Raw genomic sequence first — 22,257 nt, 5'->3', positions numbered from 1 at the left:
AACATAAGGAATCCCTGAAGAACAAAATTAAGGTAAACAAGGAACCACAGAAGTAAGCAAAAAAGTAAAAGCTCTCTGAAATTTGCTGAAAGCCAGGGACCTCAAACTCCAATTTTCAAAGCATTATGAGGAATAGGGAATAAAAGAGAAACAAACCTTAAGGCCTCGCTCCAACGCAGACAGGTCAGAGGTGATTTGCATTAAGGTAAGTCCATCAGGGACTCCATGCCCAGGGTCAGTTTAATAAGAAATACACCCACATACCATCACTTGCCACCCGCTGCTCACCACCAATAGCAAAGACAAACCAACTAATCAAACAAACAAAAAACTCCTGGCCAGGTGCAGTGCTTCGTGCCTGTAATCCTAGCACTTCGGGGGGCTGAGATGGGAGGATCACCCGAGGTCAGGAGTTTAAGACCAGCCTGACCAACATGGTGAAACCTGGACTCTACTAAAAATATAAAAAATTAGGTGAGCGTGGTGGTGGGGGCCCGTAATCCCAGCTATTTGAGGGGCTGAGGCAGGAGAATTGCTTGAACCCAGGAGCCAGAGGTTGCAGTGAGCCAAGATTGTGTCACTGCACTCCAGTCTGGGTGACAGAGCGAGACTCCATCTTAAAACAAACAAATAAAAACTCCTTATCATTATGTCATGGAATTTGGTACTGGGTAGAGAGGTGAAAAAGTCTTCCCTGAAAATTCACAAACTAAATATAGCCTGAATGTATAAGAAACTTGAATTTATATAACATGAGTCGACCAAAAAACTTAAAGCTAACAATGTAGTCTAAAGTAGATATGAGGCAGTATCACTCCAAGCTCCTGGAAGTAACAAATGCAATTCTGAAATAACCCACTTCCAGTTCAGTCCTTACAGTTTTCAAACAAAGAATGTCCCAAGAATATGAACTGACAGCAAAATAATAATGTGTGTGTATCTTACACAATAAACAGTGAAATGAGGCACTAGCAGACTGAGCCAGCAGATACAAAGAGTTAAATTAGACCTCCAAAGGCCTCGGATATTTTATATTCTAAATCTATTAGTTATATAAAAAAAAAAAATGACAAAGTCTCTCAGAAGAAATAACCCTTAAAAAGAAAATACAAAGTGTTAAAATATCAAAAACAGTTTCAAAAAGGAAAAAATTGCCTGTGAAATTAAAAACCTGGCTGGGCATGGTGGCTCATTCCTGTAATCCCAGCAATTGCCAAGGCAGGCAGATTGCTTGAGCTCAGGAGTTTGAGACCAGCCTGGGCAACGTGGCAAGACCCCGTCTCCACAAAAAAAAAAAAAAAAAAAAAAATATATATATATATATATATGTGTGTGTGTGTGTGTGTGTGTGTATGTGTGTATACATAAATTAGCTGAGTATGGCCAAACACAGTGGCTCACTCCTATAATCCCAACATTTTGGGAGGCTAAGGCATTCAAGACCAGCCTGGCCAACATGGTAAAACCCCATCTCTACTAAAAATACAAAAAATTAGCTGGGTGTGGTGGTGTGCACCTGTAATCCCATTTACTTGGGAGGCTGAGGCAGGAGAATCACTTGAACCCAGAAAATGTCATATTTGACATTTCCTGAAAATCATTACAGAGCTTCCTTTTGAAAACGTTCAGTGATGTGACTGGGTGCAGTGGCTCATGCCTATAATCTCAGTACTTTGAGAGGCTGAGGTGAGCAAATCACCTGAGGTCAGGAGTTCAAGACCAGCCTGGCCAATATGGTAAAACCCAGTCTCTACTACAAATATAAAAATTAGCTTGGTGTGGTGGTGGGCACCTATTATCCTACTGATTCAGGAGGCTGAGGCAGGAGAATCACTTGTACATGGAGGCAGAGGTTGCAGTGAGCCAAGATTGTGCCATTGCACTCTAGCCTGTGTGACAGAGCAGAACTCCACCTCAAAAAAACAATGGTCCATGAAGACAGAGTCTTGCTCTGTCACTGAGATTGGTGTGATCATGGTACACTGCATTATCAACCTGCTGGGCTCAAGGGATCCTTCCACCTCAGCCCTAAGTAGCTGGGACTGCAGGCATGAGCCACGATGTCTGGTTAATTTTTTATTTTTTATTCTTTATAGAGAGGGGGGTTTCACTATGTTGTACTGACTGGTCGGTCTCAAACTCCTGTTCTCAAGCAATCCTGCAGCCTTGGCCTCCCGAAGTACAGGGATTATAGGGGTGAGCCACCATGCCCAATCCTGATTCCTCATTTTTATTAATTCATCTAAAGTCAAAACCCTATTCCTCAGTAATGGAAAGACACTATTCAGAGCACATCCTGAAAATATCTAAAGTCTACTTAGATTCTATTTTAAGCACTTCAAAATATATAATCACACAGATCATGACCATACCAATTACAAAGTCTTCAATAGAACCACTTCTCAAACTTAGAAAAGGGAGTACATTCTTAAGTGATAGGCAGTTATGGCTTAAGCAGTGATTCAGCTTTCTTTGAAGCTGTAAGTGAAAATGACAAAATAATCATTTTAAGATCAATTTCTAAAATACTACACAATTTTGTTAAAAGTTGAGACACCAGGCTGGGTATGAGGGCTCATGCCTGTAATCTCAGCACTTTGGGAAGCCAAGGTGGCCAGATGACCTGAGGTCAGGAGTTCAAGACCAGACTGGCCAACAAGGTGAAACTCCATCTCTACTAAAAATGCAAAAAAAATAGTAGGATGTGGTGGCACACACTTGTTATCCCAGCCACTTTGGAGGCTGACACACGAGAATCACTTGAACCCGGGAGGCAGAGGTTGCAGTCAGCTAAGACAGCACCACTGCACTCCAGCCTAGACGACAGAGGTAAAGTGTCTTAAAAAAAATTTTTTTTTAGATACCAGGTGGGCTCACATTTGTAATCCCAGCCGTTTTGGAGGCTGAGGCAGGAGGATCACTTGAGCACAGAAGTTCTAGATCAGCCTGAGCAACAAAGCGAGACCCTGTCTTTGCAAAAAGTCAAAAAATTAGCCAGGCACAGTGGTGTGTGCCTGTGGCTTCCAGCTATATCAGAGGCTGAGGACAGGAGAATCACTTGAGCTCAGCAGTGCAAGGCTGCAGTTAGTCATGATTATGCCACCACACACCAGCAGGGGTGACATAGTGAGACCCTCTCTTAAGTTAAATAAATAAACGTACATACATTCACACACACACACACACACACACACATAGCACTGTATGGTCCCTTAGAAGTTTCTAATGACATGAGAAGTAAGTTAAAGCAGTCAAAGAAAGGCTTTGGAGATGACCAGAAAGTACCTTATGTAACTAAGTTATTCAGTCCCTAAAACATTTATATTTAAATAGAGAAAATATTTAATAATATAGGAAAAAAATCTCAAAAGAATAAAGTCTGTTGGATTTAAACCATTTCCTTATCAAACCTGACTACTGTATTACAGACATGAATTTTCTATGCAGTCAAATCCTTCATCAATAAGAGGCAATAAGGCTGTAACTCTAGCATTATTTAGGATAGTTCTTTCCAATAGAAATATCAAAACCAAGGAGTTAAGTTAAAAAAAAATTTTTTTAAGTCAGTACTATACCATCATCTCTGCAAGGTAACTGCTCAGAAACAGAGCCTGAGGAATCTTTTCTGATCACAGATCTTTTGGTTTTCCCTTGCCCAGTTCGACTTCTTTGCCGCACCATAAATCCGCCAATACCTATCCAAAAAAGAAATTGGGTAAACAGATAAATAATTTCACCCTGTATTTCCACAGTGCATAGGATGAAACAGCTTAATCTTGAATAGTAAGGCATTTTCCAAAACTAAATCTATGCGAACCTAAACCAATAATCTTATTTTTTTATGTAAAATACAAGTTAAAAATAAGGAAAAAAAAGGCAAAACCACTGTTATCACTTATCAAACAGAACACAGAAAGACCTGTGTGCACTTCTTCTTCTAAATGGTATCAGTGTAAATATCAAACAGTAAATTATGCTGGTTTATCTATCTGACATGTATTATTAGCTCATGCATCAAATTACAGTCATGCACCACATAATGATGTCAGTCAACAGGGCTGCATGTAAGACAGTGGTCCCGTAAGATTATAATGAAGCGGAAGAATTCCTACCACGCAGAGACATCACAGTGGTCGTAACACTGTAGCACAATTACTTTATCTTTTTTAATGAATTTAGTGTACTATGTGGCCTAAGTGTGTACTAAGCTATACCATCTAAGTTTGTGTAAGTGCACTCAATGATGTTCACACAAAAATGAAAATGCTTAATGATGTATTTCTCTGAATTAAAGTGACGGATAACTGTATTTGTATATTAACTGGCTAACTGGTACATTAGCTGGAGTACAGACAATACAAACTAACTAGATGACACAAACATTCCTTGACTACTATGATTTCAGGGGGACGGTGTCTGGTGTTCCACGGTACAAGGGTATTTATACATGCAACACACGGAGCCCTGTGGTTGAGCATGGAATCTGGAATCAGACTATGTAATTCTACTTACTCATTAAATGTGGGTAAGTTAGTTAACTTCTGAACGCCTCAGTTATCTCACTGGTTAAAAATGGGGGTAATGCAAAGCAGCTTCTCATATAGATGTTATAAGGACAAATAACATAAGTGAAGTGCTTGGAATAAGGTCTGGTACACAGTCAACACTATAAGCCTTTGCAAAATGATATCGCTATTTAGCAATATACTCTGTGATCTATTGGGCATCTCAGTTAGAGGGTTGACTTCCAATGTGAGGCAGAGGAAAAGAAAAAAAAAAAACAGTAAATACAAGTTCCTGGAAGAAATCTGCAATGTCTAAAAAAGTGTACTTATAAGACTCATGATTAGGAAAAAATGAAATCATTTTCATAAAATGATTCAGATGCAACTACTCATGGGACCTTATTACAGATATAGCCCAATTAAAAGACAGGTTATCTTTTAAGGTCTCATGGAATACAAATGTAAGAAAGTTCCTCCTTACATATCAAAAGGGATTTAGATCACTCTTACCAATAAAACATAAGCAACCAGAAGCATAAAGATTGTACCAATCCAATTTAAAACCTCACTGGTAAACAGACATTAATAAACTGCCTAAAGAAAGTCTATTCAACACCTGTGAAAAGCAGAAAAAAAAATATTTTAAATAAATAAAAGAAAGCCTACAACTTCTGCATTGTTTGTAACAATTTCAATAATTTTTTCCAATAAGATAAATAAAACTGACAAGCAAGACAACTTTTCTCTCTACTCCTGAGGCAGACAGAAATAAGAGTGCCAGTCATGGTATTAACTGGACTATCAATTCCAGGAGGCATAACTCTGTCCTCTTCACCTTCACACTGTATACTTACTGGCACTCCTGCATAAACACTGAAGTAAGTTTAACAAAAAGATATTAGAAAGTGAATACTGAAAATTAAAAGCATTACAGAAGTACACATCAAGAGGAAATATATAAATGGCCTTCGAAGTCCAAGTACAAACAAAAGCCAATGTAGCAAAGTATTTAATAAAACGGTTAACATTTGGAATAAGGCATTCGATAATGATTCATTGTGAAGTATTCACATATTCAAAATAAAGGGCTCATGAGCCAAAGAGTTGTATTCAAATAGTTTACTTCTCAAATTTCTGTGGACACATTTTTGTTTAGACAGTTCTTAATCCTGAATATTTCATTATAATTGAAGTCTTCAGTATTTTTTTTTTTTCTTAAATTAACCAAAAGTTGATGATATTAAAATGTCTACCTCAGGACTATACCTGGTCTGTATGGTTTCCTTTTTCTCTTTTTGACACCATCTGTTCCTTCTACTCCCTTAGTTTCATCATCCACAGCTTCCCGCTCAGGACTAGATTCTGATTTTCCATCACAATCCATAAGTTCTGCTTCTGGAAAAAAAAGTAAATGTATACAAAAAATTGGAAAAACCTATCAAATACATAATCCCTACATAATGGGGAATACAAAGCGGGGGGCGGGGGTTACTGAGCCATCTTAATTGGACGTCCCTGTTGGAAGAAAATGTATTAAAGGAGACAGAAAAGCCCCAAATGGCTGTAGAAATTGTGCTGCTTAGTACAGTGTTCCCAAGAAATAAAACATAATAATCAGAGAAGGGGAACACAGACAGAAATCAGAAAGACAATTATCCATCCAGGTGCACTTAACAAATTCACTTGCTTTTAATTTCGCTATTTAGGTCCAGGTCACTAGACTAGAACTCTCTTCTGATCTTCAACCAGATACAATTGAATATTACCCAGTTACTGAAAACTGTATACACAAAATGAACTACTAATTTCAAATAAACTTTCTTTTTCCTATGTTACCTATCATCATTAAAAGGCAATGTAACCTGAGAAGACAGAGGCCTAGAAGACCATCGTTCCTCATCTCTTTCCTCCCACAACCAAGACTCCTGAATACCTCTGAAATGCATTTTATCACTTTCTACTACCATCTTAGTCCATCCTCAAATAACTCACTATTAATACAACACGCTCCTATCTAGTTCCCCACCTCTAAGCTTCTCTCTCTACAGTTTTTAGAATTGCAGCATAATTTTTCTAGAAATATGTATTAATTTTCTCCTTAAAATCCTTTCATGTCTTTCCAATGCCCTCAAAATAAACTTCAAATTGCTAGGCCCATTACAACAGTCTCTTGTAAACTCTCCAGCTTCATCTCACTCCCACCAGTGAACTATATTCAGTTTTTTGAATCTGTCAAGCTCTGTCTTCCACTATCTTCCCAATTTCTGCCTTCTACCGAACTTATCTTTCAGAATTTATTCTAAACTTCACTGTATTAAAGAATTCCTGATATTTAGATAAGGTTAAGTCAAACAGTTATATGCTCCTGTATATGAATATCATGCTTCATTTTAATTGGTTCTTTAAAGTCTGTGTCTCTGCTAGACTATATTCTCCATGAGAACAGGTACACAGACTGTCTTATTGTAACAGATGTATTGTTATCAGGATATCTAATACGTGTTCAATATTTCACTGAATGAGGTAAATGAAATGCGTAGAGAATGCTATTTTAACACTATGTTAATCAAATTTTTCCAAATTATATATGCTTTACATTGTATTACAGGAAAAAGACATGTTTATCAAATACATTTTAAAATTAACTGCTTCAATATTCTGAGTATTACAGATAACATATTTCTGTAATAGCATAAACAAGGTATTTGTCTTTTGTTTTTTATTGTATTTGGTCTCTATTTGAGGCCAATTCCATAACAATTTGATAATGGCTATAGACTTACAACTAAGCCATGAAAAGAAAAGTTTATAGGCCAGGTGATGTGGCTCATGCTGCTAATCCCAGCACTTTGGAAGGCCAAGGTGGGTGGATCACTTGAGTTCAGGAGTTCCAGACCAACCTGACCAACATGGTAAAACCCTGTCTTTACTAAGAATATAAAAGTAGCTGGGCGTGGTGATGCAAGCCTGTAATCCCAGCTACTCAGGAGGCTGAGGCTGGAGAATGGCTTGAACCTGGGAGGTAGAGATTTCAGTGAACCGAGATCGTACCACTGCACTCCAGCCTAAGCAACAAGAGTGAAACACCATCTAAAAAAAAAAAAAAAAGGTTTATTTACTGAAACATACTAAGCACCAAAGATGACAATGCCACTTGTTTACCACCTAAAAGTTTTTGACGGAATTTTGGGTTAAGGTAGCAGTCTAAATTCATATATTAAAATTTCATTCTCCTGAAACCCTACTAAAAACACACAGAAGTAATCTATTTTTAAAAGAAAAAAAGCAAGCTGGAGCATAGTGGCATGCCTGTAGTCCCAGCTATTTGGGATACTGAGGTAGGAGAAAAGAATTGCTTGAGCCCAGGAGGCTGAGGCTACAGTGAGTTGTGATCACACCACTACATTCCAGCCTGGGCAACAGAGAAAGGCCCAATCTCCCCCCAAAAAAGACAACAGGAAAGGAGAAAAACAACAAAGGCAAATTCTCAGTTGAGAGCAAAGAACTTTAAAAAGAATCCAGTTTACAACAATCCTCAGAAGGCTGAGAAACTAGCAAACCTGGCTACCTTTGGAAATAAGTGGGAGAAAACTGAAGCAACAAGAGCTTTATTTAATTACCTACAGAAGTCAAACTCCCTACACCTGCTTCCTGGGTTTACACACCAAGAAGCTGCTACTCTTGATTCATGGGATGCAGGATTGCCAGGTAACCTTAAACTGAACAATGGGATAAAGATTGAAAATAGGACCAAGAGGCCAGGCACGGTGGCTCATGCTTCTAATCCCAGCACTTTGTGAGGCCAAGGCAGGGAAATCACAAGGTCAAGAGATCAAGACCATCCTGGCCAACACGGTGAATCCCCATCTCTACTAAAAATACAAAAAAATTAGCTGGGTGTGGTAGCGTGCATCTGTAGTCCTAGCTGCTCAGAAGGCTGGGGCAGAAGAATCACTTGAACCAAGGAGGTAGAGGCTGTGATGAGCTGAGATCACGCAACTGCATTCCAGCCTGGTAACAGAGTGAGACTCGTCTCAAAAAAAAAAAAAAAAAAAAAAAAAAAATAGGACCAAGAAACTATAAGCATACTAAATGCTGACAACCCCATCCCACCTGCTCTGCCAGCCCTGACACATTTCTCCACTAAATTCTCGGAAAGGTAGAAGCCAAACCTCTAGCCTCCAAAGGCTGTTGTGGGGAACCTGATCGGTTCAAGAAGAACATCTAAAGATAATGAAACCAGTGGGTTCCCCAAATAGTCAGCACAGATCACCTCACTAAAGTTAAAAATCAACAAGCACCACCACATTCTGAAAGCTTTCCAATTAACTAATTCCTTTTTTAAAAAATAAAAATATTATCTATCCAGTCTCCATCTTTAGTTTTTCACTTTTAATCATGCACATACAATAAAGATTATCTGATGATGGTCTATAACAAGCTTGTCCAACCTGCAGCCCACGAGCTCCATGTAGCCCAAGAGGCTTTAAATGCAGCCCAAAGCAAATTCGTAAACTTTCATAAAATGTTAAGAGACTTCTCATGAGTTTTTTTTTTTAACCTCATTAGCTATCATTAGTGTATTTTATGCATGGCCCAAGACAATTATTCTTCCTATATGGGTCAAGGAAACCAGAAGATTGAACATCCCTGATCTGTTAACATAAAAGAGACCTGAGAACATAAAAGATAATTTGGAATTAACAGACTAAGCAGGAAGAAATAAAACCTTAAAGAAGATTAAAATCCTTTGAGGAATAATATAAGACACCCATGAGGCAGAAATAGGATGCTACAAAAAAAAAAAATTCAAAGGGAGGAAAGAGAGCTCTTGAAATCATCGAAATAACTAAAGTAAAAAACCTCAGTAGAGGAAAATAAAATCAGGACATGAATTGGAAAGAAGCAGAGAAAAACTGAGTGTGTTTAAAGTCTGAAAAGCAGAATTCTGGAAAAAAAAATTGTTATCAATAATATAATTCAACAACATTTCCTACCATTGATGATGCAAGATGGCAGACTGAAAGAGACCACTCAGTGCCTGAAAAAACAGATTTTTTTAAACCCAAAATAGACAAAAACAGACATATCCTCATGAAATTTCAGAACACTGAGGACAAAAAATTTCCTAAAATCCTAAGAGCTTCCAAAAAAAACAGAGGTCACATAGAAAGGATCAAGTTCTTCATATACTAGAAACTAAAAGACAATGAACAATTAACTAAAAATACTAAATGAAAATATGTTTCCAACCTGAAAAAGATCAGTCAGGTAGGAAGGTAAAATAAAGACATTTTCAGAAGTATATAATGCCCCAAACTTACCTTCCACGCGTTCTCTGTCAGGGAGCTATGGAAGATACGTTTTACCCAAATTGAGGAAAGAAATAAGAGAAATTCATGAAATTGCAGAAAACACATGCAACACAGGGGAGAGGAGAAGATGATCTCCAGGATGATGAAAAAGAGATCCCCAAATTAATATATGTAATAATTTGTAGCCAAACACAGCACTAGATCTAGTACAAAGACCACCTTTCACCTGAAAGAATGCAGACAAGGACAGTGAAAACCAAGAAAGCACTTTTATTGATGAGGTTCGTAGTGACACTAGTAATCACACATGTTGAGACAAATGGCATAAAGTAGCACATACACTGCCCTAACACAAGTGGTATCACTGAAGGCTCAAGTGTCTTCTAACCAACATCTTCACAAGGGCCTTCTGATTCCCATAGGCTGCAATAAAGAAAAAGACCGTATCACCCAAATACAAGAAATTCTTCCATACACACACACACGTATATAGATAAATAATCTCTGGAAGGTTATAAGAAAACGGTGGTTCTTTCCAAGGAAGGGATGGCCGAAGACTAATTTAACACTCTTTTAAGACCTTTGTATTTCTTAAAACATGCACAGGTATTATCTATGCAAAAACAAACCTATAGGGAAAGACTGAAAGCTTTTCTTCAATATCTGGTACAAGGCAAGGAGGCAGTAGGACTAGGAAAACCAGGTATCTATAAGCAAAAAAATGAAACTGGACTCGACGCCTATCTTACACATCATACACAAAAAGCAACTCAAATTGTATTACATATCTAAGACTTGAAACCATAAAGCTCCTAGAAGGACACATAGGAAAAAAACTCTTTGATACTGTCCTTGACAATAATTTTTTATATATCATACCAAAAGCTCAGGTGGCAAAAGCAAAAATAAGCAAGTGGGACTACACCAAATGAATAAGCTTCTGCAAAGAAAAGAAACAACAGGGTAAACCACACATCTGATAAGGGGTTAAAATCCAAAACATATAAGGAACTCACATAACTCAGTAGCAAAAAAAACCCCCAAATAACTGTATTTTAAAATGGGCGAAGGACCTGAAGAGCTATTTCTCCAAATCCACACAGATGGTCAAAACATATATGAAAAGATGCTCAACATCATAATCATCAGGCAAATGAAAATGAAAACCACAATAGGTATCATCTCATGTTTCTTAGAAAGACTATCATCAAAAAGCAAAAACTTAAGTGTTGGTGAGGATGTGTAGAGAACAGAACCTTTGTATACTATTGATAGGAATGTAAATTAGTATAGCCATTACTGAAAACAGTATAGAGGTTCCTTAAAAAAAAAAAAAAATACAACTGCCGTAAGATCCAGCAATCTCTCTGTTGGGCATATATTTAAAGGTAATAGAATCAGCACCCCACAGAGACATCAGCACTCCCACATTCAGGACAGCGTTACTTACAGTGGCCAAGATATGAAAACAAACTAAGTGTCCTAATGGGGAATTCACTTATCTATCTATTCAAGGACAGATGAATAAAGAAACTGTGGTGTGTGCATATAAATATACAAGTCCTCCCTTAATGTCATCAATAGGTTCTTGGGAACCAAGACTTTAAGTTAAATGAACATACAGGAGGTCCTCAAGTAACACAGTTTCCTTCAATGTAATTTTGGTATAATGCGATGAAAAAAAATTGGTTTTGTCATACTTTTTTGTTCTGTGTTGACACTGAGGACTACACAATGGAACAGTTACCCTTAAAAGAAGAGATAGTGCCATTTGTGATAACATGAATGAAACTGGAGGAAATTATGCTAAGTAAAGTAAGCCAGACACAGAAAAAGGCTGTATGATCTCACTTATAAGCAGAATGAGAGGCAGCGAGGAGAGAAGCTGAATACACAGAGAGTAGATGGTGGTTATCAAGTGTGGGGGTGGGGGATGGGTGGGATGGGAGGGCACAAACCTGCAGTTAGGTAAGATGAATAATTCTAGAGATCAAATTATTATACAGTATGAGAACCAAAATTAATAATATTGTGTACTGAAAATTTGCTGAAACAGTAGATTTTAGGTGCACACACTGACAGTAACTACTGAAGGTGGAAGATACAGACATTTATTTGACCATAGTAACCATTTTAGTATGTATACAAAGCATGTTGTATACCTCAGATATGTATAACAAAAATAAATGAGAACAAAACAAAAAAAAAACCCTATCTCCTATCTGCCAAAAACAGTTTCAAATGCATGTGACTTTGGATTGAGCACGAAATTTACCTTTGTAGGTGACTACATACATTATAAATATACCAAGTGATTCACTGTACTATTCACAGCAAAAGACTGAAAGAAACCCAAAGGCCTATCAACAGAGGAAAGAACTGGTATATTAAGTTGCTTACAGCAATACAAAGGAAAATTTGCAGCCATAGAAGAATGAAGAACAGTAAAAAATAGTAAGACAAAAGGAATAAAAATACATATATATACACACATATTTCCTTGTACCTACATAAAACACATCTGGAAGATTATACAAGAAACCTCTGGAGGTTTCTGGAGATGTAAACTAGGGGCATGAAGGCAGGGGAAAGGGAGAGACTTCTCTGTCTTTTCATTCTTTTCCAATTTTCAATCATTTGAATGTATAACTTGCCTAAAAATCAAATTTTTAAAGTTGAGGGAATTAACAGTACAGGAAGTGACCTCAAGAAAGCAGCCACCTTCACCAGGTGGATAGTTTACCTCAGTCTTCCCACTCTCCAACAGTTAATAAATGCCAGTGCCCTTCCTCCACTTAGTCTGCCCTACCTCCTGGCCTACTGGAGCCTCAACGCAGCAGTCCCATTTCCACACCTCCCCATACATTGTGATGGTCTATCTGGGGCCACCAACTGAGAGGAAGTGTGCTGTGTTTCCATTCTTGAGACACACACTGTTTTTACTTTCTTGAGATTTGAGATTTTTTTTTTTTCTTGCACTAACAGGGTTTCTAGATCCCAGTAGGTAAATGATAAAGAAATATGCTTTTGTTGCATAAGGAATTTGTTTCTGAAACACCAAAATGATGATGTATGAAGTGCTTATTAGAAGAGTTAAAAACCAATACAAACAAAAAGGTATTACTGCAATACTCCAGGAGCATCAATCGCAGTTTGTATTCTGTAGATGTGTGTAATATAACATGCAATATTACATTCTGACAACCTCAAGCTGAAAACTGCACAGCTCAGAATCACTTATAGTCAATACTACCTTTCAACCTTAAATTTTAATTCATCAAGTCACTCCCTAATGTACTATACTTTTTAATAAGGGAAACTGACAGATATGCTATAATACAGAGGAAAACATTTGTATACTTTTATTATAATTTTTCCATAACTTCCAAAATGAAGAAAAAGGCACGGAAACATTAAGTTCGGAGAATAACTGTGGCAGACGATCCCCCATCCTAAAAGTTCAATTACTCAAACACAGGCACAATTTCTTACTAACTCAAAAGGAACTAAATTCACACGTAAAGACAAGTGTGGACGTCTGGTCAATTCTGTCAGACACAGAACACAACTGCTGAGGCACTGGTTGAGCACTTATATTCTAATAGCTCACGGTTACTGAGCACTCTCTCTGTAGGAAGAGCCAGAGCTCAGTGCCTTGCATGTATCCTTGCACCTCATCAGCAAGACTATCCTATAGGCTCACCCTGGTTCACCTACTTTAAATGAGAACACTAAGCATTAAAGAAGTTAAAAAATTTGCCTAGCGCAGTGGCTCAAGCCTGTAATCCCAGCTTTGGGAGGTTGAGGCGGGTGGATCACAAAGTCAAGATATCGAGACCATACTGGTCAACATGGTGAAACCCCATCTCTACTAAAAATACAAAAAAAAAAAAAAATTAGCTGGGCATGGTGGCGCGTGCCTGTAATCCCAGCTACTCGGGAGGCTGAGGCAGGAGAATCGCCTGAACCCAGGAGGCGGAGGTTGCAGTGAGCCGAGATCGCGCCATTGCACTCCAGCCTGGGTAACAAGAGCGAAACTCCCTCTCAAAAAAAAAAAAATTTTTTTTTTGCCTAAAAACATCCAGAATAGGGTTCAACATTGCCCACTACTGAATAATGCCTTCCCAAGAGTACCAAGACATTATCAAAACATGTTAAATAGTCTAAATCACAAAAAACTTAGGTTTAATACAAAGCACCCAGAAAAGGGCAGCTTTATTAGAAATCTCAGTATAATGCAGTAAGAACTTAGGATGACTGTAGCTTTTCCTATTTTTTCTCCTGTACAGGCATATTAAATACCATAAAACTTATTTTAGGGGAGAGTGTGTGTGTGTGTGTGTGTGTGTGTGTGTGTGTGTAGTTTCAGTATAATATAGTAATCTAAAACACTTTTAATATGGCAACGTGGAGCAATACTAAATTTGGAAAAAGGATTTTTTTTTTTTTTTTTTTGAGACAGAGTCTGGTTCTGTCGCCAGGAACCAGGGTGGAGTGCAGTGGCGCCATCTCTGCTCACTGCAACCTCCGCCTCCCGGGTTCAAGCAATTCTCCTGCCTCGCCTCCCAAGCAGCTGGGACTACAGAGGCACGCCACCACACCCAGCTAATTTTTTTTTTTATATTTTAGTAGAGACGGGGTTTCACTATGTTGGCCAGGATGGTCTTGATTTCTTGACCTCATGATCCACCCGCCTCGGCCTCCCAAAGTGCTGGGATTACAGGCGAGAGCCACCGCGTCCGGCCGGAAAAAGGATTTTTATTTAGCAAACAGCAGAAAGCAAAAACGCTGTCCAAGTAATATGCATTTATTTTATCCCTAGGAATGTACCTTTCTTTCCACAAAGGATTTGAGATCCTGGCATGTAAATGAACACAAGGGACTGACTAGCCACGAAAATACTGTATATTCTACTCCTTAAATTTTAAAATTGTCTTAGCATTTTGAACATCCAATACACTAAACAGTCACCTTTCTTCATATTCAATAAAAATAAGGAGCTGGGTGCAGTGGCTAATGCCTGCAAACCCAGCACTTTGGGAGACCAAGATGGGCAGATCACTTGAGGTAAGCAATTCAAGACCAGCCTTGCCAACACGGTGAAACTCCATCTCTACTAAAAATATAAAAATTAGTTGGGTGTGCTGGTGCACGCCTATAATTCCAGCTACTCAGGAGGCTGAGGCATGAGAATCACTAGAACCTGGAGGTGGAGGTGAAGTAAGCCAAAATCACACCACTACACTCCAACCTGGGCAACAGAGCAACACTCTGTCTCAAAACGAAAAAAGAGAGAGAAAGTAAAAAACAGGACAAATTCAGGAAAATACTGTATATTTAATTCCACAAATTCTAAAATTATCTTAGCATTTTCAGCATCTAACACACTAAACAATCATCGTTTCTCATATTCAGCAAAAATAAGGGCAAATTCAGTAAATTGAGAAAGGCTATTTTATCATGTAAATTTAAAAAAGAAGCAAGGATAATTTTTGAACTGATTTTCTTTTACCCTGAGTCAATGAGAGAATATGAAACCGAAACCTATCACCTGTTTCTCAGTATTATTTTACAAATGGTAGTCACAAGGAAACCCTTCAAGGTCTTTTGTGCTATTTTTAAAAGGTATTACAATCTCGTAATTTGGAAAACAACGCGTACTATTATCAACAAACCTTTCGTATTTTGTGAAATGGAATACTTTCCAAATTTAAGAAACTATGGAAACCTTTTTCAGACATTTTTTAACATCCTCAGAAATGGAAATTCGTCAGTATACTCTGAATAATGCTGATCTGATCAATTCCTCCTAAGTATATGGACTATTTCTTCACAAACTCCAAGCCCTCAAATCAAATTCTCTGTTTAATGGTATCTGAAAATCAGTTATAAACAAGCATAAGAAAGCTTTTCTCCTAGAACATAGACCCAAAACACACTACCACAAAACAAAAATTATCAAGAACACACAAAAGACATATCTTTTCAAAGTCACAACTGTCTCACTTGGACCACTGTTCCTAACTGATCTACCTGCCATAACTCTTGCACCCAATTATCCATTTATATCACAGGAGAGTGTTCCTCTAAAATATAAATAAGATCATGGTACTCTTCTTTTCAGAAACATTCAGTGGCCTCCCATTCCACTACTATAAAGCACAAATTACTGACACATCACCTATGGTTTCGAGCAACTGACACATCACCTTATGGTTCTGGGCAATACGCTGAGCCACCCTCCTTGTCCTCACATTTCTAATCTTCTCACCTTCTGACTGGCTCCTCTGCTCACTCTGCTGTTCTCCACAACACTTTTCAAACATGCTCAGCACACTCTCACCCAGGGCATTTGCACTGGCTTCCTCACTGTTTGGGATGCTCTTCTCTCTGGTAATCAAGTAGCTCACTCACTCACCTCTTTAAAGTCTGTGCTCAAACACTGCTTTCCATTCATATCCTAAACACCGGTCTGTACTTCCTTGTTTCTGGAAACAGAGTCTTGCTCTGTCACCCAGGCTGGAGTGCAGTTGCGCAATCTTGGCTCACTGCAACCTCTGCCTCCCAGTTTCAAGCAATTCTCCTGCCTCAGCCTCCTGAGTAGCTGGGATTACAGGCACCTACCACCGCGCCCAGCTACTTTTTGTATTTTTAGCAGAGACAGGGTTTCACCATGTTGGCCAGGCTGGTCTCTAACTCCTGACCTCAAGTGATCTACCTACCTACCTCAGCCTCCCAAAGTGCTGAGATTACAGGTGTGAGCTACCTCACCCGGCCAGACAATTCCTCTTAATCAAATCTTATTTTTACCATGGGACTTGCCAAACATACTATAATTAACTGATTTATGGGGTTTTTTTCATCAGAATTTTGTTACCTAACATTAAATAAAAACTCTATATGCAGAGAATTCTACCTGCTTTGTACACTGATAAAATTTCCAACATCTGACATACAGTAGTTATTCAATAAATTCTATTGTCTCAACATCAGCTGTGGTGGCACATGCCTATAGTACCAGCTACTTGAGAGGCTGAGGCAGGAGGATCACTTGAGCCCAGGAACTGGAAACCAGTCTGGAAAAAGTAACAAGACACTACCCCTTTAAAAAACAAAATAAAACAAGAGCCCATTAAATTAAAACATAATGGGACTAAAATAAGTATTACTTCATTTCTAAATCAGTTGAAAATAACCACCCCCAAAATGAGCAAACCTATAGTAATCCTCTTTAACTCATATTGAATGTTAAATTACTATAAAATATTTTGCTATCTCAAGAATTCAGCAGGCTGAGGAGAGTAGATTCCTTGAGCCTAGGAGTTCAAGACCAGTCTGGGCAACACAGTGAAACCCCATCTCTACAAAAAAATATAAAAATAGCTGGGCATGGTAGCCTGAACTTGTGGCCCCAGCTACTTAGCAGGCTGAGGTAGGAGGATCGTTTGAGCCAAGGAGCTAGAGGTTGTAGTGAGCCAAGATGGTACCACTGCACTCTAACCTGGGCAACAAAGTGAGACCCTGTCTCCCCACCCCCTCACCCAAAAAAAAAAAAAAAAGAATTCAGCTAAAAAAATCTTACTTTGATCAAGAAATTGTTTATAAACCAATAGATTATGATGCACACTGAATATAAATTTGTACCTGAAGTAATAGTAAATGACAGTTTCTCCATTTCTAGAATGTATGCATCAAGTTCTACCGTATCTTAAACATGGTATGACCCAAGCTCACAGTGTCTGAGAAGGTTTATGTTGTTATCTAGTAAACTAAAGTCAAGCCCTCTATTTCCCCACCTGTGATCTTCAAAGATATGGTGCTCCCTGAGATTTTGGCAAGGTAGGTCTGTTTTAAAAGAAAGAGAATCTGAAAAGGGAAGGTCTAAGAAGATCACTCATTTGGAAACGGCAAGGGTCACATCAGGGGTTATCTAACTCAGTATGATTTACCCTTTTGTAAATCATATACATATTTCAAAAGTTACTTTATATGCTTTAATTCTTGCACACATATTTCATGGAAAATAAATTAGTATTACCTCGACTATCATCCATTTCACCATCCCTTGAATGCTCTGATTGGATGTCTGGAGGGGTCTGAAGGACGGCCACGCTATTCTGATTTATAATCTTCAATTTCAATTTTGGTTTTGACCGTTTTCTTCTTGGAACTGTAACTGTGAGGCTCTGTAACTGAGTCATCCCTGATTCAGTCAAACACACACCATCCTGGGTATAAGTCTTGGGTGGGTCTAAAATTACAAAATCCCAAGAATACAAATTTAAACTTTCATTTTAAATTTGACTGATTACTGTTCCAAAATACCTATGTCAAGGGAATGTGACTGTAGTTATAGAAAGTAATTATATATCTATGAAATGCACGAATAATTATTTTATGATACCCAATAACAACGGGTCAAACAACTTCCTTGGATTATAGGCAGAAAGGCTGCATATTTTTTAAAAATGGTCTTCCTGGTATTTCTATTTTCATGTCCCAATAAAAAGAGTTAGAAAGAGAGCACTGCAACTAAATGCAATGCTAGGCTAATCCACTATGGGCCTTTTCCTAGAAAAGACCAAAAGATAGGGATCAATTTACATAGAAGAGAGAATACTCCAGAAGCTCATGTGGAAAAACCAGAGTATCAACATAATAGGGAGAGATAACAAATAAGTACAAATCCTGTGGATTTAATTTTAAATGTACATAACTGTTGTTCCTTAGAACAATTACTGTACTATCCAAATGTTTATGCATCAGATGCTATTAAATACAAGTATTCAAAAGAATGATTGTTTAATAAGAGTATCATCATATTAATCACCATTCTAGAATGATTTATTATTTTAAAAATTGAGAGACTGAATTAATTCTAAAAGAAATCTGTTTGCTAACTAGGCCTTATTTTCTGTTGACAATTAAGCACAGTAATATATGAAACCCAAGCAAGTATGGCATTAACAGTCATTCTAAGAGCTGTTATTTTTGTTGCCAACTTGCAGAAATCTATATGAATACTGCCCCAATAAAGCTGGATGACATTTTATATATCATTACGGAAATGATTACCACCATTAAAGAATTTGGATAGAACACCCATATGATTGAAGCAGGTTTCACATGTGGTAAGCCACTTATGTAAAAATTAAGCAAAGTAAATTTAATTAAATTAAGTAAAGCATTTCAAATTTTACCTAGCTCTTTTACTTTTGTGACAATTTGTGCTACAAGAGAAGATTCACAGCAGTCTGAGGAAGGCACTGAAACGAAAAAAAAAATCCAGGTAATTTTTTTCAGAAAAGGTATATTTAAATACTTATATATGATTAAAATTTGTTTCTATACTCACTTTTTTAAAATAAATACTTGAACACTAGAGTTAAAAGTGGTTTTTAAAGCAACAACAAACAAGAAGTGGTGAAGGAAATATGTCAGGAAGGGAAAACTGGCTAAGAATCAACATACTGGATTTTGACATATTGCCAATAACTACAAGATCATGTTCCTTGGAAGCAAAATTATAGTTTACATCTAAAGTATATTTTATAGTTTCATGTAAATTGTTTTCTTAAAAGTTGTCATAAGAAGTCATGTATAACAAAAAATATTTTTCATAAATTACTTGAAGTTTTACAATGACAAAACAGAGTAGAACTAAGTTAATTCATTGGTTATGGACAATAAGGTGCAAGTGAGTTGTACAAGAGTGCAGACTCAGAGTTTAAATTATTCTCTTACCATTAGACGCAGGCATATAGGGTCTGCACATGCTACAATCAAAACCAATGTCTGCTACATTTTCCACTTCTTCCTCAGTATTTAAGTTTTGACAAACTGCATGCATCCATCTAAAAAGACCATATTTGTACATTTTTTAAGAAAATGGAATATACTGAGAACTGCTACCTTTTAAAACGTTAACACTAACTGACAGTCTTCAAACTTTTAAACCCTAAGCCCCATACGCTCCTCCTACCTTGCCCTTTTCTCCTAACTAACCCTATTAACAGAAAACCTTACATAGAGCTAATAAAAAAAAAAAGGGAATGAGAACAACTATTAGAGAGGAAGCAAAGCACAGTACATAAGAAAGTTCATTATTTTATCATATATTAAATATTTCAAAGACAGCAAGGAATCTAGTTAGGGCAAACAGAAAGGTATTCAGAAAACTGCAAATGGCAGTGCTAGCCTATATGTGCTCCATGCAATGCATCTAATTTGAAGTAAACATATCTCATGTAAAGCAATGCTGAATAGTAATTGGGAAATAAAGCTAAAAGGTTGTCTTGCCTTGGAACAAAGAGTTTGTAGGCAGAGTCCCAGGAACACTCTACTACTGATGAACTAATACTATTAATAATAATATATGTTCACTGCTTGACTTCTAACAGAGTACAACAATACGTAAAATGACATACCAATGACAGCAAGGAAACATTCTTGATTTTGAAATTTCACACACAATTACTTAGGGTGGGCACCAGGCACAATGGCTCATGCCTGTAATCCCAGTACTTTGGGAGGCCAGGGCAGGCGGATCACCTGAAGTCAGGAGTTCAAGACCAGCCTGACCAACATGGTGAAACCCAGTCTCTACTAAAAATACAAAAATTAGCTGGGCATGGTGGCACGAGCCTGTAATCCCAGCTACTCAGGAGGCTGAGGCAGGAGAATCGCTTGAACCCGGGAGGCAGTGAGCCAAGATCACGCCACTACATTTCAGCCTGGGCAACAAGAGCAAAACTCCATCTCAAAAAAAGAATAAAATAAAAGTAATTACTTAGGGAGGGCAGTAGGTGGTATCTAATATCTAGACAACTAGTATCTAGAACTTTAAGTAGTTTAAGAAAAACAGAATGTGTTATTCTTTAAAATCTATTAAAAGATTCAGAAATCTTCCATAGGAAATGGCATAGATAAAGGCAATAATTCTCCCTCTAATTTCAAGGGATTCCTACACTCTCAAAAAGCCCCAAATTAAAAATCTTTAGTGTGGAGTTGAGAATTCAAAACATGAAATCACTTCTGTAAGTTTCTAGGTGACTAAAAATCTACAAGGCAAAAAGTTTTGTACCTAAAACTTATGATCAAGGAAAAGCTATTTTCCATTTTCTTTTTGCTACATTTCAAAGAGAAAAGCTTTAAAAAGATGAAAAAACAGCACAATACCTATCACACTGTCTACATTGCAGAATAAGATCTTCTTCTCTATAGTTTCGATAGCAGACTGGGCAGGAAGATAAGCTTGCACAAGGAGCACACTGTGTGTAATTGTTCTGCCATTCACATCTTAGACCTGCAGATGTTGCTCCACAGTGTCTGCACCAAACACACCTGAAATCCAAATCCCCCCCAAAAAGTCTCAATTTTATTTTCTTAGTTTTCAGTTACTGTAACTCAGGAAGCTACATATGAACAGAATGGGAGAAATGATTTAATGTGTATGTGAAAATTTATCTGATTAGTGCCATCTATCATAGCAAATGTGTATTATTCAAGTAAACAGATGTGACTAATTTTTAAAAACTAAAGTGATATGAGAAAGTTCTGAACTTGAAAGACTAACAAGGGAAACAAATCCTAGAGTACCATTTGCACTTCCAGCCTCCTTTGGGAACTGTCTGTAATGGAGGGTCTAGGCAGTAGGTGTGATAACTTATGTCACAGTCATCACACAGCAGGAGTCTTCCTGGGTCAGTTGCCTTCCCACAGGCCTCACACACAGTGCACTCAAGACACCTCCAACCTTTGCTAAGAACCACTTTAGTGATCTGTAAAAGAAACAACCAATCCATGTGATTTATGCATTAACCTAACATAATCAAATACACTATATAAATTAATATGGTGCTTAAGTACCTAGAAGTAGGAAAGAGGCAAGCAGCTAACATTTATTGAGCACCTCAAAGGCCCGATACCGGGTTGGGCATGTTTACACACAATTTTTGGATCCTACTAAGCAGAATAATAGAAAGTGGCATCTATTTTAATGCCTTCTAAATTCCACATAATTACCTTTTGCTGTCCCCATTTAATACCCACTATATTTATATAGTGACCTGATTTTAAAGAAATCAAGTAAGCTTCCCTATTATTGATACATAACTTTAAAATCCATCAACAAAATCTCCATCTACATTTCCATGCTTAAAATCAATAGAAAAAAATCCAAAAAATTAATGTAAAATATGAGTTCTTAGCGACATTTATGATCTTAGAGGATTTCTATTTAGACTATGAAGCTAGGAATTCTGAAGTTCACATTCACTCCTCTGTCTCAAGGGTGTAAGCTAGTAGAAAATTTGGGAATCTCCAAATTCCTAAGAAACTCCTCAGGGAAGCCAAACCATGAAATATTAAGAATGTGGAACTTCTTAAAGATCTCAAAAGACTAGGGGCTACAGATAGAACCAATCAAGTGCCCACAT

At 37.5% G+C, this 22,257-nt stretch overlaps 1 protein-coding gene across 50 annotated transcripts in view; it reads right to left on the bottom strand.

Moving 5' to 3' along the window:
• KMT2C (lysine methyltransferase 2C) overlaps positions 1 to 22,257 on the bottom strand; it is a 300,852-nt gene that overhangs the window by 69,247 nt on the left and 209,348 nt on the right. For 39 of the 50 annotated variants that reach the window (XM_078343416.1, XM_078343417.1, XM_035254316.3 and 36 more), the window contains 7 exons: positions 21,419 to 21,600; positions 20,999 to 21,163; positions 19,565 to 19,674; positions 19,021 to 19,086; positions 17,859 to 18,071; positions 5,772 to 5,900; positions 3,576 to 3,695 (listed from right to left, as the gene is read on the bottom strand). In XM_078343416.1, the coding sequence (XP_078199542.1) occupies positions 3,576 to 3,695; positions 5,772 to 5,900; positions 17,859 to 18,071; positions 19,021 to 19,086; positions 19,565 to 19,674; positions 20,999 to 21,163; positions 21,419 to 21,600 (985 nt within the window). The remainder of the gene's footprint in view (positions 1 to 3,575; positions 3,696 to 5,771; positions 5,901 to 17,858; positions 18,072 to 19,020; positions 19,087 to 19,564; positions 19,675 to 20,998; positions 21,164 to 21,418; positions 21,601 to 22,257) is intronic. The other 11 variants (XM_078343385.1, XM_078343400.1, XM_035254319.3 and 8 more) reach the window with 1 other exon arrangement.

This window comes from Callithrix jacchus, chromosome 11 (genome assembly GCF_049354715.1).
Source record: "Callithrix jacchus isolate 240 chromosome 11, calJac240_pri, whole genome shotgun sequence".
Lineage (NCBI taxonomy): Eukaryota > Metazoa > Chordata > Mammalia > Primates > Cebidae > Callithrix > Callithrix jacchus.
This window is presented reverse-complemented; position numbering and strand designations above follow the sequence as displayed.